This window comes from Bubalus bubalis, chromosome 12 (genome assembly GCF_019923935.1).
Source record: "Bubalus bubalis isolate 160015118507 breed Murrah chromosome 12, NDDB_SH_1, whole genome shotgun sequence".
NCBI lineage: Eukaryota > Metazoa > Chordata > Mammalia > Artiodactyla > Bovidae > Bubalus > Bubalus bubalis.
The window spans coordinates 80,420,460-80,437,056 of record NC_059168.1 but is presented as its reverse complement, the minus strand read 5'-3'; the positions used below and the strand labels follow the sequence as shown (position 1 = coordinate 80,437,056).

The window sequence follows — 16,597 nt, the reverse complement described above, 5'->3', positions numbered from 1 at the left end:
ATAAAATTATTTGCTATGGGTTTCTCTGACATTCACATAAGTGTTCTTGCATCATATTAATTCTTAAGAATTAAGAGTATTTTAGGAGATTCTTTTTATATGAATACATTGATTGCATGAGCAGATTGATGTCAATGAAGTCATTATGTTATAAAATATGAGTAGAGATTCATCAAATCCTACACCACAAAACATTTCAAATTTCACCCTATTTAAATAAAAGTGGAACATAAAATTATACACAGTTTAGGTTGAGTTTGCTATGTATTATGTGCAGTGTTTTTAAATTTTACTTAATGCTGAGCTTATTTTCAAGTAACCTTTTAAGGTTGATCATGACCTCATGCAAGATCCATCAGTTCTATCTTTAAATGTAGTTGTACTTGGATATCTTAACAATTGTTACATTCTGTCCCTTTTTGGAACTTTAAATGCTTTATAGTCTTACCATAGCTACTTAGTATCACTTCAAAGGCAGAGCTGGTTCCAAGAAAGGGACAAAGAATGAAATGGCTTCTGTGTGTAGCTTCTAATGATTATGTAGGAGTAGGACGTAATAAAAAGTGGAAGCAGGGAGGCCAGATAGGAGACTGCAGAAAGAACTAAGGGAGTTTTCTTTAGAAATGCGGGTTTAGGGTGTTTTGGAGACAAGGGACTTGCTGATCAAGTTGCTGTTAGTAGAGAGAACAATCAAGAATGACTGCTAGGTTTTTGGCCTAAGCAACTGAGTATTTGGGAATGACTAAGGGTAGCTGCTGGTGATGTTTCTTAGTGCAATATTGCAATTCTATTTTGAAGCTCTGAATTCCTGCTACATTTAATCCGTACTAGGGCTATAAGGGGAGAAGGCAATGGCACCCTACTCCAGTACTCTTGCCTGGAAAATCCCATGGGCGGAGGAGCCTGGTAGGCTGCAGTCCATGGGGTCGCTAAGAGTCGGACTCGACTGAGCGACTTCACTTTCACTTTTCACTTTAATGCATTAGAGAAGGAAATGGCAACCCACTCCAGTGTTCTTGCCTGGAGAATCCCAGGGATGGGGGAGCCTGGTGGGCTGCCGTCTATGGGGTCGCACAGAGTCGGACATGACCAAAGTGACGCAGCAGACAGTTTTGAGGAGAGGTGGTGGAATCAAGAATTAGATACCTATTGTCAGTTCAGTTCAGTAGCTCAGTCGTGTCCGACTCTGTGACCCCATGGACTACAGCACTCTAGGCTTCCCTGTCCATCACCAACTCCCGGAGCCTGCTCAAACTCATGTCCATATTGTGCATCCATGTAAAGATAAAGTAGGAGATTAGATTTTCTTTATCAATAACTTGGAGAAGGGAATTCCTTGACAGTCCAGTGGTTAGGACTGTGGGCTTCCATTGCAAGGGGCTTGTGTTGGGGAACTAAGATCCCTGTGCAGCTTAACCAAAGAAGGAGTACAGTTTACATTTCAGTCCTATACATAAATGTGTGTTTGTACATGACAAACAACACTGCACTATGTGACACCCAACACCCTTCATTCGTTACTATTTATTTATATATGTGCTGCTGCTGCTGCTGTTAAGTTGCTTCAATCGTGTCCGACTCTGTGTGACCCCGTAGACAGCAGCCCACCAGGCTCCACCATACCTGGGATTCTCCAGGCAAGAATACTGGAGTGCAGTCAACCTATGTGGTGAAAAGTTAGAGCCATGGTTGGAAGGAGTGAGCTTTACATCTGGAAGGGCTGGAGAAAAGATGCACCTTGCCTGAGACCAGGTGACTTGTTCTTAGGTGTTCTGCAATAAACCAGAAAGTGTGACTCTCATCCCTAAAAAAGCCATACTGAAGTCATGTTTGATACTCAAGAACTCATAAAGTTATAGAACATTGCTTTTTATTGACCACATATTTAATTGAAATATGACTACATCCATATTTCGTTACTTAATATTTAGGCAAGACAATCTTGATTCTGGATCTGCTGCAATGTCACCCACATTCAATCTGTGGGCCTTGTGAAATAGTACAAGCACTGGAACCACCATTAGCTAATGCTTTCTTCTCTATTTAAATCTATAATATTCCTTCTAAAGTGACATATGAGTAAATGTTTGTGCAGCTCTTCATAAAATGAGTGTACAAAATACTACTTGTGGTAACACTGGCCACATTTAAAATTAAGATTCAGAAAAGCTCAGAGAAGGACAACCATGTTTCCAGCATTTATTTTCTTTGCAGTCATGTACAAATTGAGAGCATTTACTTTTACTATGGACTCTGTTAAAGGAGCAGACAATACGGTTACATTTTATTTAGAATGGTTTTACATTATGATGATAGTTTTTTGTCTTAATATGTTTTTGTATCTTTTCTTGTGTTTTTAGAATGAAATAAGGTCATTGACTCAGAGGATATGTTATATATCTGTCTAGTCCAAGCTATGGTTTTTCCAGTAGTATGGGTTTGAGAGTTGGACCATAAAGAAAGCTAATTGCCAAAGAATTGATGCTTTTGAACTGTGATGTTGGAGAAGACTCCTGAGAGTCCCTTGGATTGCAAAGAGATCCAACCAGTCAATCCTAAAGGAAATTGGTCCTGAATATTCATTGGAAGGACTGAGGCTGAAGCTGAAACTCCTATACTTTGGCCACCTGATGCGAAGAACTGACTCATTGGAAAAGACCCTGATGATGCTGGGAAAGATTGAAAGCAGGAGGAGAAGGGGATGACAGAGGATGAGATGGTTGGATGGCATCACTGACTCAATGGACATGAGTTTTGAGTGAGCTCTGGGAGTTGGTGATGAACAGGGAAGCTGGGTGTGCTTCAGTCCATGGGGTCGCAAAGAGTTGAACACGACTGAGAGATTGAACTGAACTGATCTGTTATATAGTCAGACTGAATCTTCAAATGCTACATAACAGTTTTTATCAAATAATAAAGGAAAAGAAAAACAGCTATAGATGTTTAATAAAGGAAAACTTGCATATAGAAAATACCAAAGCAGGTTATGGTAGCAGAGCTTAAGCCAATTTTTTTTTTAATACCATGTACATAGAAAACAGTTTAACATTAGTTTTTTTTTGAATAGTGAAACTGTGCTGCTGTACTCAGTTGCTTTAGTCATGTCCAACTCTTTGCAACCCCATGGACTGCAGCCCTCCCTACAGGCTCCTCTGTCCATGGGATTTCCCAGGCAAAAATACTGGAATGGTTGCTATGCCCTCCTCCAGGGGATTGTCTTGACTCAGGAATCAAACCTGCATCTCTTGCACTGCAGACAGATTCTTTACTGCTAAGGCACCAGGAAAGCCCGAATGGGACTATAGGTCATTTTAAAATATTTTTCTGTAAAAAGATGTATTTTCCCACAATGAACATGTGTGACATAATTTTAAAAGTCGATGCTCTTTTTTAGAAAAATAATTACCTATTCTTCAATTCTTCATTTTCTATCTCCCCTCCACTTCTCCGTCAGTTTTCCTTCATTAATCCTGTGTTTTTGTCTTTTGTTCATGTGTTTGCATTCTTCTTCTTTTTGTCTTTTTGTTTTTTCCTGATTATGATAGAGGACTAGTCCTATTCTCTCTTTAGGTATGTAGATTGAGGAGTGAATTCTCAACAAGACAAATACACATTACTAGATCCTTTGATTTTCTCTGCATTTGTTAGCTCTTATTATTCACTGGAGCAAAGCTAATTACCACCCTTTGGGATGAGGGTAATTTTTCCTTTTATTTTCCAGATTTCATGCAGTATTAATGTGACCATGTGAAAAATTTTATTGTCAGCCACTGCTACAGGCAGCGTGGAAAAGAAGGAAGAATGAAGAGGGACAACCATTGACATTTGGTGACTTTAAATTTTAAAGTAACTTTATTTTTCAGTAATACAGAGAAACATATTGGGTGACATGAGTGGATTTTAAGGACAAATTCAGCATGCTATATTCTGCTAATAACTTTTCAGTTGCTGCATCAGTATTTTTGTAGCCACTAAGTGTATTACCACCATTTTTAATGTTTCAGGTATTCTTGATTCATCTTGAAGAGCTGACCAGTAAAAGAAATGAGAATACTATTTATGAATCACCCCCAACTAGCTCAAAATACAGTCTAAATTTTTGTTCTGAGCTTCTATGTCTTTTGACAATCTTTTGAAAAGTTTGTTTCAAATAACAGATAACCACCAGGATGGGAGTAAATGACTTGTGGCAAATTTTGGAGCCTGTGAAACAACACGTACACTTGCACAGTCTCAGTGGGAAAACCATTGCAGTTGATCTGAGTCTCTGGGTATGTGAAGCACAGACAGTCAAAAAAATGATTGGGACAGTCATGAAGCCCCACCTCAGGTAAAGTAAACATTCTTAAAATATAGATAGGTGATGGCATAAGCAGTGGACATCTTGGTTTTGTTTCCAATTCATTTGTTTTGTTGTTGCCATTTTGCATTTTGAGATTTTAAAATGTATTAACATGGCCACATTTGCCATCTCCATACTGTGTGTGTGCATGCTCAGTCAGTCAGTTGTGTCCAACTCTTTGCAACCCTGTGGACTGTAGCCCATCAGGCTCCTCTGGCCATGGGATTTTCCTGGCAAGAATACTGCAGTAGATTGCCATTTCCTCCTTCAGGAGATCTTCCTGACCCAGGGATTGAACACATGTCTCCTGCATTAACAGGCAGATTCTTTACCACTGAGCCACCTCGTACTGGTGACTCACACATTTGTACCTCATACCCTTGAAGCTTCAGACTCATACCTGACTGCCTATTTAACATATCCCCTAGGATGTTTCAGTGACTAAAAGGCAGGAATTTGGGAGCCATTCTTCCCCTGCTTTACCTCTCCCCATATCCAATCCATCTGAAGTCTTGCCAGTTCCCCTTCCAGAATATATGTCGCATTCACAAACTTCTCTCCAGAAGCACTACCTCAGTGTATGGCAACGTCTCTTATATGCCCTGTTGAGATGAGGTTTTCACTAGCTTCCCTCCCTCGTATCTTGGCCTCCTCCTCCTCCAAACCATTTCCCACATAGCAATTAGAATAATCATAAATCTCCTTTGCTAAAAAAACAAGCAGTGGTTTCTCAGTTCAGTCCACTGAAAATCATAATAAATAAGACATTATTGCATGTAGCATTTTTGATACTAGTGTCTTTGCCATTATGTCATTCTGCAATGTTGACTTCTGCTATTCATATATGATGATTAAAGTATCGTTAACTTTTTCTATTTCAGAAATCTATTTTTTCGTATCTCATATTTAACGCTAATGGATGTAAAGCTGGTGTTTGTTATGGAAGGGGAACCCCCGCACCTGAAAGCTGATGTCATCAGTAAGAGGAATCAGGTCCGATATGGACCTTCTGGAAAAACATGGTCTCAGAAAACAGGGAGATCATATTTTAAGTCAGTCTTAAAGGAGGTAAGCATTCGGGCCTGATTCAATAATTCTGATTTGAATTAAAGAGTGTATTTTACTGTAATAAACTTTGTTGGTCAATATCTTTAATACTTACTGTCTTCACTAAAAGGCCAATGTGAATAGAGAAGAGAGTTTATGCTTTGGAGTGAAACTCGCCCATGTTCAAGTTCCGATTCTGGCATCTAGAAACGCTAGGGGCAAGATTTTTAAACTATCTTTGCCTCATTTCCTACTGTGTAAAATGAGGGTAGTAGTACTTTACAGGATTATAGTGAAAATTAGAGAAAATATAAATATATCTAAAGCAACTGGTACATAATTGGGACTTAATATGTTAAGTTTTATGAAACCTTCAGCACTTAACAAATTCCCAGAATAGCAGTCTCATTAATTCATACTTTACTCATCCAGGATTAATGATAGTTGATAGATAGAATTTGATTTGGCTTCCCTCAGGGCTTTGTAATTATAAAAAGGTATTATTTTAATATATTTATCTGTTAAAAAATATTATATATCTTAAAAAATATATATATAATAAGATAAAGTGTGTAAGTAAAACAATAGGAAGCTATAACCATTTTGTATCTTTTTAAATGTGTTTAATTTTTAAAGTTGCCATAATCATGCACAAGTAATTTTTATCTTGGACTTTTCACTTAACGTAGCATACCCGTATTTCCCTATTACCATATTCTATTCAGAATTATTACTTGTAATGGTTGTACTTGAAATCATTCCCCATGATTGTATATTGTATATTGTTTGCTTTTCAGTTCTTCTCTATTATACATGAAATCGTGAGAAACATTTTTTTGTGAACATAGCTTTTTCTCGTGATTTGAAAATAAAATTACACAAAGTGGGCTTGATTGACTTAAGTTTAGAAAGGATTTTATAACTCTTGCCAACTACTTCCTGCCAATACAGATATGAGATAAGCAATTTCAGTGCGTACACAAAATCTTTGGATATTAGGAGTTTTATCTTTGTACTATTTAGTATGCAAAGTCAAAGACATTTTTTGGTTTATATAGTACATATAAATACATATAATACATAGTTATATGTCATATTCTTTTAATGGTGAGGTTAAACATTAAGTTAGTTTGAGTCCTTCTGTAAGTAATGAACATCATGTCCTTTTCCCGCTTAACCTTTTTGAGGTTTTACTTTTTGTTTTGTTCAGTTTCTTTATAGGCTAAGGATATAAACCTTTTATGATATTTGTTTTGAGTTCACATCCCTGTTTTTCTTCTTAAATGTTGGTTAAAAGTTTAATTTCTTTTAAAAGACATTGCACAAATTAATAAGCTTTTTTCTCCAGAAGTTTTGTCCATTTTTTTTCTGTTTTTTATTTTCATGTGATTAAAAAAAGTAATTTTCAATTAGTGATTATTCCATCTTAATGACTATCAATAATTTAAGAAAATACCTGTACTGTATTCTAATTATTATATAATCAGTTCCTAGAAATATCTATGGTTCACATACTGAAGGCATTAAACACCCAGTATAAAGGAAAAAGATGTTTGTCTTTTTGAGAAAATGCTTCTATTCTTATTCCTTTATTTCACCAATTGTGATGTTCTTAGACATTTTATGTTGGTTCAGTGTTGCCTGCCCATTAATCATTATCATATTTTTCTAGTAACAGTCTGTTACTAGGCCTTACGTTCTCCTAATCTACTGCCATTTTTAGTTGCAAGCATGAAAAGCACAAATTAGTCCTCCAAAACAACCTCTGCCCCACATCATAGAGACTTAGGGCAGGGAAAATTCCAGCCAACCTCATCACAAATTCTGTGCTAGCTTTTGAAAAGAGTTAGGAGGACATGCACAAGAATCTGGAATAACTTAAACTCTTGTTGTTTTTAATGAAAGGATACTTCTTATCTAGGGGTGAGGAAGAAACAGCTATGTTTCAGTTGAGCAGCACCTGTAACAAGTCTGTCTCCCTAAGGTGCCCAGCCTGAGTCCTGAAAAGTACCTTTTATTTGACTTGGTACTTTGTCTTTCTGAACCTTGTCCACCTTGGGCAACATCTGGCAGAGGTTTTTTATTACATAATATAACATGTAAACAATCAGTTAAAACAAGAGATACTTATTCTGTCCCTCTGCTGCTGCTGTTGCTAAGTCGCTACAGTCGTGTCGGACTCTGTGCGACCCTATAGACGGCAGCCCACCAGGCTCCCCCGTCCCTGGGATTCTCCAGGCAAGAACACTGGAGTGGGTTGCCATTTCCTTCTCCAATGCATGAAAGTGAAAAGTGAAAATGAAGTCGCTCAGTCGTGTCCGACTCTTAGCAGCCCCATGGACTGAAGCCCACCAAGCTCCTCCGTCCATGGGATTTTCCAGGCAAGAGTACTGGAGTGGGGTGCCATTGCCTGTCCCTCTAGAAACAAGTAAATAGCCACTTTCCCTCACCATACCCAGTATTCCCCAATGATAGAATGAGAGTGTGACATATAACAAAAAAGAATGCACTAAGCTGTAAAGCTGAACTATAAGCTACCCAACAGAGTTAAATTCATAACCCAAAGAAAGCTATAGGAGATTATTTATACATCAGCAGATTGATAACAGACATCCTGCACAGACTTGTGACTTCCCTGGAGCACTCCAACAACAGGCCCCTTTGTGGTTTCCCACAATAAGAGAGTTTCATTGTACAGGGGAGGTGATAAAAAGTAAACTTTTACGTTCTCAAGCCAAAATTGTGTACTTGCAACTTCTTTGAAAGAGCTCATATTGGGATGGTCATCATGTGAAAAGGATTGCTATAGTTTTACAAATGTAAATGTTAATGTGATTAATTATTATAATTTAAAGATATTTCCAAATCTTGAGATAACACTAAACAGTGAAAATTGAATATTCATTACTTAAAAAAATAATTTTTAAATTAATATTTAATTGGATATAGATTACTTTTTAATTGACATCAAAATTTTTAGCTTTTCATTACAGAAAATTTTAAATAAATACAAAAGTAACCCATCACCAATCTTTAAAAATTATCAACTCGAGCAATTTTGTTTCACCTATACTCCCACCCGCTTCCCTACTTCCACAATATTTTGAAGCAAATCCCACACATAATATTGTTTCTCTTAATGGGTCAGTACCTTTCTCTAAAAGATACGGCTCTTAAAAAATAAAAACATGACTCAATACAGTATTTATTAATGTACATAGAAGTTCAGCAATCATTCCTTAATGCTCTAAAGTATTCAGTGTTCACATTTCCAATTATTTCTTAAATATCATAATTTAAAACACACCTAGAAAGCTATTAGTATTTGTAATATAACAGTAAGTTAAACACCGTAAAAAGCAGCAATGCAAATGTTGTTAAATTTGTTGCACCTACTTTTTCTTTTCAGTGTCTTGATATGCTGGAATGCTTAGGAATTCCCTGGGTCCAAGCTGCTGGTGAAGCTGAAGCCATGTGTGCATACCTCAACGCCAGTGGTTATGTGGATGGCTGCCTCACCAATGATGGAGACGCTTTCCTTTATGGGGCCCAGACTGTTTACAGGAATTTCACTATGAACACCAAGGTATTTTTTCTTTCTCTTTTTTCAGCATTTGTTTTAAAAACTAATTTTTTAAAGGGGATTATTAGAAGATAAACTAAAATGTATAAAATGCTTACCGAAATGCTTGTGTTTTTTTGTGTGTGTGCACGTGATCGCGAAGTCTTGTCTGACTCTTTGCAACCCTACGGGCTATAGCCCGCCAGGCTCCTCTGTCCATGGGATTCTCCTTGCAGGAACGCTGGAGTGGGTTGCCATTTTCTTCTCCAGGAGATCTTCCCAACCCAGGGATAGGTCCAGCATCTCCTGCATTGCAAGGGGTATTCTTTACCATAATGCTTGGTACACAGCAATTGCCAAATAAAATGCTTACTCATATTAAAAATATCACTACTGCATGGTTCATTCTCTTTTAAATGTGGATTTCTCTAAGAACTTGATTTGTTTCACATGGTTTACTTCTAAATCAGTTTCAATTATGTATTATAAAATGTCATGTGGTATGTATTGCCTTGAACCAGAATGTCCACTGTTAGTAAGCCTCAGAACACCTCCAAGTATGCAAAGAGAGATATATAAGGATGTTATTAGTAGTTGCAGCATTGTCAATACTTTCAAAAACTTGGCAAACAACCCAAATGTCCATTAATAGGGAATGGCTAAATACAGCCATGGTTTTCATGGAGGCAGGTACTATACATGGGACATATTCATTGTAACTGTTCAAGGTTGAGCAAGGGAGACTGGACATTTGATGGATTGAAGCTAGGAAAACTAAGCCATTTGCCAGAGAATTCTGTTATCTTTCTGAAAATGCTCCCAGTGTCCCCATTGAGAAAAACTGTCTTGGAGTCCATCTAGTATAATAGTAAGCAGTCATTGAGGCCTAGGTGGCTCTAGTAGTAAAGAACTCACCTGCCAATGCAGGAGACATGAGAGATGCGGGTTCAATCCCTGGGTCAGTAAGACACCCAGGGAGGAAGGCATGGCAACCCACTCCAGTATTCTTGCCTGGAGAATCTCATGGAGGGAGGAGCCTGGAGGGCTGCAGTCCATAGCGTTGCAAAAAGTCGAACATGACTGAAGCAACTAAGATATCCAAATGTATTAGTGGGCAAGAAATATTGCAAAATAGTATTTTTATATAAGCCTATTTTTACTTTAAATAAGCATTCGTATATATGTGTTAAAGAAAAGAGTTTCTTAGAGGAATATGCGTGGCTGTCAATAAGTTACTTCAGATGATGCGTTTACAGGGAATGTTTACTTTCTATAGTATACATTTTATGTTTAATTATGTAAGATGAAAATCTACTTTTGTAGACACCAAAAAACAAGAAGAAAAAAATGACTACTATAGTTGTTTTTTTAAAGCTATTTTTGAAACTTAATTTTATTTTCAGATGTTAAAATGTTAGGTTATATGAAGATTCTGGTGATCAAGATAATTTTAAACTTCTAGGAATAAATATTTAGAAGCAGCTTTGACAGATTATGTTTTACAATGTTGATTTTGTTTAGTTTTCTGAAGATGAAACTTAATCTGTACTTTCTTCTAGGACCCACATGTTGACTGTTACACAATGTCATCCATCAATAGTAAACTAGGTTTGAATAGAGATGCTCTGGTTGGGCTGGCAATACTACTTGGCTGTGATTATCTTCCAAAGGTATGCTGAAATTGTATTTATTTAGTATTCATAGTGGCTTTTTTTCATACCTTACATGGTACATAAATATGAATATAATATGGTATTATATAGTTAAGGACCTAATTTAGATGTGGGTGTAATAAACTATTCAGTAACTAAAATAATCAACATTTCAAGTGACATTAAAATGCTCTCTCACTGTGACACTGAATGTTGTAAATGAGAATAGAATCATAACTGGTACTACAGCTTGAATCTCAGTATACTATTACTATAAGAGATTCATGTGCACATTTGACTGTCCTTTTAGAGAAATAGGAGCTACTCTTTTCTTGTCTCATGCCAATATTAGTTTCTATCACTGTTTGTCTGTGTCTGGTTTTGAATCTCCATAGTAACTTTTTAACTGTACACATGTTCCATGTTATTGTTACTGTTGCTAGGCAACATGATTATTGGGCTAAGTCATTCATCCATCTATGCCTCTTAGCACTGCATTGAGCTTTGCTCATGAAAGCCTTTTTATATCTTAAGATAACAATACATGCTCAGTGACAGGTATAATAGGTGAGGGATGAATTAATTAAAATGATAACCCCATTCATAAGTATGATATTTAAAAATACAAAATGATTTATATTGTAGCTCCTACTATTTTTATAAAGTCCCATTATTATGTCCCTGCTGATCATCTTTGTATCCTTTTTAAATCCTTCATTATACTATAGACTGTATACCTAAGAGAAGTCTAAAGAGGGATGACATGTATTTTTTTTCACTAGGTCATAGAAGAGGGAAAAAATAATAGGATAGTAAAATTATTAATTCTGATTTCTAATCTGTGTCACCAGTGACCAAATAGAGAAATCAATCATTTTTTTTAACAAGAAAACAGGAAAAAAAGCTGTTAAATAACACAAAAAAATAATTATTATAGTTCTCATTCTGAAATAGAAGATTCCTATTTCATATGTAATTGTATCATAACTAAAGTCTGGAAACAACCCCGTGTTGAATATAAGAAAAAATTTGCAAACTTGAACTCACAAAAACCGGTTTCTGGAAACAACCCAGTGTTGAATATAAGAAAAAATTTGCAAACTTGAACTCACAAAAACCGGTTTCTGGAAACAACCCAGTGTTGAATATAAGAAAAAATTTGCAAACTTGAACTCACAAAAACCACTAATAAATAGTGGTATTTATTACATTATAGACTAGCCTTGCCTATTTTGATTTTTTATATCTTTGCAACCAAAACTGCTATCTATTTATATCATTGTACTTAATGATCTTTAAGACACTGTTATAATAACATAATTTGCTGTGAAAAAATTTTTGGAAAAAAATTTAATATGTAACTAAATGCTAGTACAGGAAGGGTCATATGCAAAATATCTAGTAATTGGTTTACTAAAGACATAGGCTGTAGAAATGGAACGAGCTTCTGGCACCCTCTGTTGTGCCATGTGTAACCCTAATCCTCAGTGTAGGTGGGTTGAGAAGGGAACTCACATTAGGGAGAAGACTCCTTTGCCAGCAGGCACTCAGGATATGTGGGCAGTGACTGTTTACTAACCAGTTTGGAAGTATTTTAACACTGATATGTGTATCCTGATACATATTGGCTAAAGAGCAGCATTGCTTACAAAGACATATTAATAAACTTTTATAGGAACTAGAAGACTCAATCTAAACCAGAAATTACCATGTGAATATACATTTATAGATAGATAGATAGATAGATAGATAGATAGATGTATGTGTGTGTGTATATATATATATATATATATATATAGTATTGGAAATTAAATGTTTGTTTTAATTTTCTTAAGTTACTAATTTCAGGATTAACTTGGAATTCTCCTTTGTTCTATTGGATGTCTCGATCTTTCAATATTAAATGTTTCATATAGTCAAAGAACATGCCTTTTCCTGATTATAAATATTGCATCATTAGGTTAAGTTAAAATATTATCAAAATAATGAACATAGAAAATGAAATGCTGTTCATCTAAAATGCTGTTCCTCCCTCTCCTAAAATAAACTGTAAGTGCTTTTGTATGTAACTTTCTGACATTTTTGGTTACATAAGTTAACACTGTAATCGCTATTTAACCTCCAAATCTAAGCCACAGCATATTCTCTTCTGCAGTTTTCATTTACACCTAACAATGCGTCTTGCACACGTAGAGCTACCTTCTTCTCTGAGCTGCACAGTCATCATCTTTCAATCTGTTCTCTAGTGATTAACATTTGAATTTCTTTTCCCACTTTCTGAAAGGGAGTCCCTGGAGTTGGAAAAGAGCAAGCATTAAAACTGATAAAGATTTTGAAAGGGCAAAGTTTACTTCAGAGGTAACTAAAAATTATTTTTGCTTATGACATTAGTCTTCTAGTCTTGTTGAATTTAATAGTGTGTAAAATAAGTATTGGGCTTTCCAAAAAAGGGTTTTGTATTTTTAAGCTGATCTATATTTTCATTGACAATCACTTATTTATTCTGGCATTTTCCAAAGAAAGCTGAAAAGAACATGTCCTAAGCCATGCTTTGTATAGTCAATGTTATTAGCTCACTACAAACGCAAGTAGGAAGATGTCAAATTTGTTTGTTTATAACCATGGACATTTGCCATAAGCTATCTTAGACTATTTTATCAACAAGTAAAGATAAACCAATATAATTTTATATTTAAATTTTTTTATATAAATACTTTGATACTGTATTTTTCTATAAATGAAATGTCTGACATGTTGCAAATATTTAATTAGTAACACTTGGTCAAAAGTTTTACTTCACTACCCTTTGTTCTGTATTCACAAATTATAATGAATTCAGACTATATGATTTGAGGATTCAGGCTTCTCTGGTAGTTCAGAAGGTAAAGAATCTACCTGTGATGCAGTAGAGCTAGATCTGATCCCTGGGTCTGGAAAATTCTCCTGGAGAAGGAAATGGCAACCCACTGCAGTATTCTTGCCTGGAGAATCCTATGGACAGAGGAGCCTGGCAGGCTATAGTCAATGGGGTTGCAAAGAGTGGGACATGACTGAGCAACTAACACTTTGACTTCATTTGAGGATTCAGGAAAATTAAGATAAGAGTATATTGAAGTTTTCAAACTGTGCTGTTTTGTTTTGAGCTTTCAAAACGAATCTATCAATTATATTTCCTTGATGAGGGCAATGTTTTATAAAAAATGAATATTGATGATAATAAAGCATAGAATGAATAGAAGGAAAGGAACCAGGACACTGAGACAGTTAAAATAATCTTGGCCTCTAGGAGGTATGAGATAGTGAGTAAATGAAAAGAAGCATCAAGTGGTAGAAATGAAGATTGGAATGACCATGAGTAAGATTTCAGATATTCATGCTCTTTCCTAAGATGCCTCTCTTTCCACTGTAAGGCTAATGATAGATCTAAGACTTTAATAAACTCATTATTAATATCAGCGATTACTATTTTCCAAAGCAGGAAAGCAAAGGTGTACTTTGGCATGGGGATGAGTTAAGGAATGATTTGGGAATTGTGAAGAATAAAAAAGGAAAAGCAAACAAATATGACTCTTGGCTAACTATAAATCATTCTTATTGAGACAGTTTCAGCAAAGGCGAACTTTTGGCAATATTTTATGTTTGTCTTCACAGTTGAAAATAATGAGATTATATTTTCTTATAATAATCTGTCATTCTAATTTTTATTAGTTTAGACTAACCTTCCCCTGAGTTTTAAATTTTTTTATCTTTTTATGTTCCCAGGCTAGGACAGCAACTTTACCGCCAAAGGGAAAATAAGTAGGCAGATGGAAAGGAGCAGAATAGCCTGACCTTTGAGAACATGGCAGTTTGATGACCTTAGTATTTGTTTGTTGTTTTTTTTTTAACCATTTTCTTTTAAAGGTTTAATCAGTGGAGTGAAAAATCTTGCTACTCTAATTCACAACCAGTACTTGTTAACAAACTGGCTCATTGCTCTGTGTGTTCCCATCCAGGTAAGCGGACATGAGGAATGATATCTCTAGAACACTGCTGTCAAGCTACCTATGTTTAGTATATACCTATGTTTCATCTCTATTCCTTTGGTATTTTTTACTTACCTACCTTCCTTACCAGATTGGGAACCCGCAGAGTCAGGAGTTGTGTCACATAGACACAGTAGACACTCAGTAAATACTTACTGAATGAAGTAATGTCATATCAATGATAGATATAGGATAACTGTAGCTTCAAACTGCATTATCAAATTATTTCAGTGTTAAAATTATGTTTTCAATGTAGAAATCCATTTTAAGAAAAAATTGTACTCATAAATCTTAGGGGAAAATGGAAGTGAAACCCCTTGTTTTTATATCAGTAATTTGTTTATATTTATATGGTGTATTTTTATTGTGTGTGAAGATAGTGACTTAACATTAATTTCTAATACATGTTCACTGTTACTGAAAATAGCTTGGATTCTCTTCATTAGTCTTGATTTAAAAAAATGATCTCCCTGGAAATTCCCTGGCAGTCCAGTTGCTAGTACTCCATAGTTTCACTGCCAAAGGCCCGGGTTCAATCCCTGATCAGGGAACTAATAAATAGATAAAAAAAAACCCATCTCTCTCTTTACAGTATAAGAATTATCTTTAAAAAAAGGTGTTTCTGACATGTACTGGGTCAAAAAAGCCTTTTGCTCTCAGAGATTAGGAGATCATGTTAGCTCATCTTTTAAAAGAAATTCTGCTCTATTTTTCTTAATATATTTTCATTGGCATTTAAGAATTGTAGATGATAACATGGAAGAAATAAATGTGTTTATAGATAAGATGCCATTCTACAGGGTTGTTTTTTTTTTTTTGATGCCTTATGAATGATGGTTTTAGGTCATATCACTTATGTAAGCTCTCATATATTCTCAAGACAGTGCTGAAGGTAGTCATGCTTTCCTTTTAATGGTCACTAGGGCCCAACATCCAGGCCACAACCAGAATTTGTTTATGTTCCAAGCTTAGTTTAAAAACAGCTATATAGGTAACTGAGAGCTAGCCACTAGCAGAGGTAATAATTGCTGTATTCCTTTCATATTCCTATTTTTTTTAAATTCCAAGAATTATTCTATTGACTAAATAATTTTTTACCAACAGTATCCTTCTTGTGTGTAGCTACCACGTACTGCACAGTCTTCTATTGATTACTCTAAATGTACAGTTTCATATTACAAATTAACACTTTCAGAGAGAAGAATAATTTACGAAAAAATAGTGTCAGTGATGGTAACAGCTAAGGACTTAGTTTATCCTAAGAATTACTGTTGTGTTTATTACTCTATTAAAATGTATTGAAACCCTTCTATATGCTAGGTGTTATGCTAGGCAGTGTTTGTTTTTGAAAATTTAGGTAAGGCAAAGAAAAAATGTATATAGAAGATAATTCTAAAAGGCAGTGAAAATTATACTTTTTATGTCTCCATAAAGGTTCATCTAAGGATCATGAACGTAATGGATGCAAATTATGTCAAACTGATCGATACTGTGAACCACATGATTATGAATACTCTTGTCCTTGTGAATGGCACCGTACAGAACATGAGAGGCAACTGAATGCTGTAGAAAACAATATTAAGAAGTAAGGTTATATTTTTGTACTCATTGTTTTCTGCTGTGTGACCTATTTATATACCTTTGGTTGAATTATTTCCACATAACTTCCCCTCATGTGTAGATTAATGTTTCACAAAATCCCTTTCTTGATTCTGTTCAAAAGTTTGGCCATCTTATAAGATAGTAGTTTAATAATATTTCAGTGAGAAGGTTGATAACTGGTATACTATGCAAGGACACTTTTCAGTAAAGGAGATGAGATTAGAGGTGATGATTTTCAGTTCAGTTCAGCCGCTCAGTCGTGTCCGACTCTTTGCAACCCCATGAACCGCAGCATGCCAGACCTCCCTGTCCATCACCAAATCCCGGAGTCCACCCAAGCCCATGTCCATTGAGTTGGTGATGCCAT

The 16,597-nt window shown here is 35.5% G+C and overlaps 1 protein-coding gene across 6 annotated transcripts in view; it reads left to right on the top strand.

Moving 5' to 3' along the window:
• The window catches only part of GEN1 (GEN1 Holliday junction 5' flap endonuclease), a 28,649-nt gene that overhangs the window by 2,540 nt on the left and 9,512 nt on the right, over window positions 1–16,597 (top strand). For 3 of the 6 annotated variants that reach the window (XM_006051883.4, XM_044926224.2, XM_045162302.1), the window contains 8 exons: window positions 3,722–3,828; window positions 4,158–4,330; window positions 5,224–5,410; window positions 8,799–8,975; window positions 10,511–10,621; window positions 12,888–12,961; window positions 14,507–14,598; window positions 16,063–16,213. In XM_006051883.4, the coding sequence (XP_006051945.3) occupies window positions 4,170–4,330; window positions 5,224–5,410; window positions 8,799–8,975; window positions 10,511–10,621; window positions 12,888–12,961; window positions 14,507–14,598; window positions 16,063–16,213 (953 nt within the window). In that variant the 5' untranslated portion in view covers window positions 3,722–3,828; window positions 4,158–4,169. Of the gene's footprint in view, window positions 1–2,707; window positions 2,759–3,721; window positions 3,847–4,157; window positions 4,331–5,223; window positions 5,411–8,798; window positions 8,976–10,510; window positions 10,622–12,887; window positions 12,962–14,506; window positions 14,599–16,062; window positions 16,214–16,597 lie in introns of those variants that run through there. The other 3 variants (XM_006051885.4, XM_006051886.4, XM_044926225.2) reach the window with 3 other exon arrangements.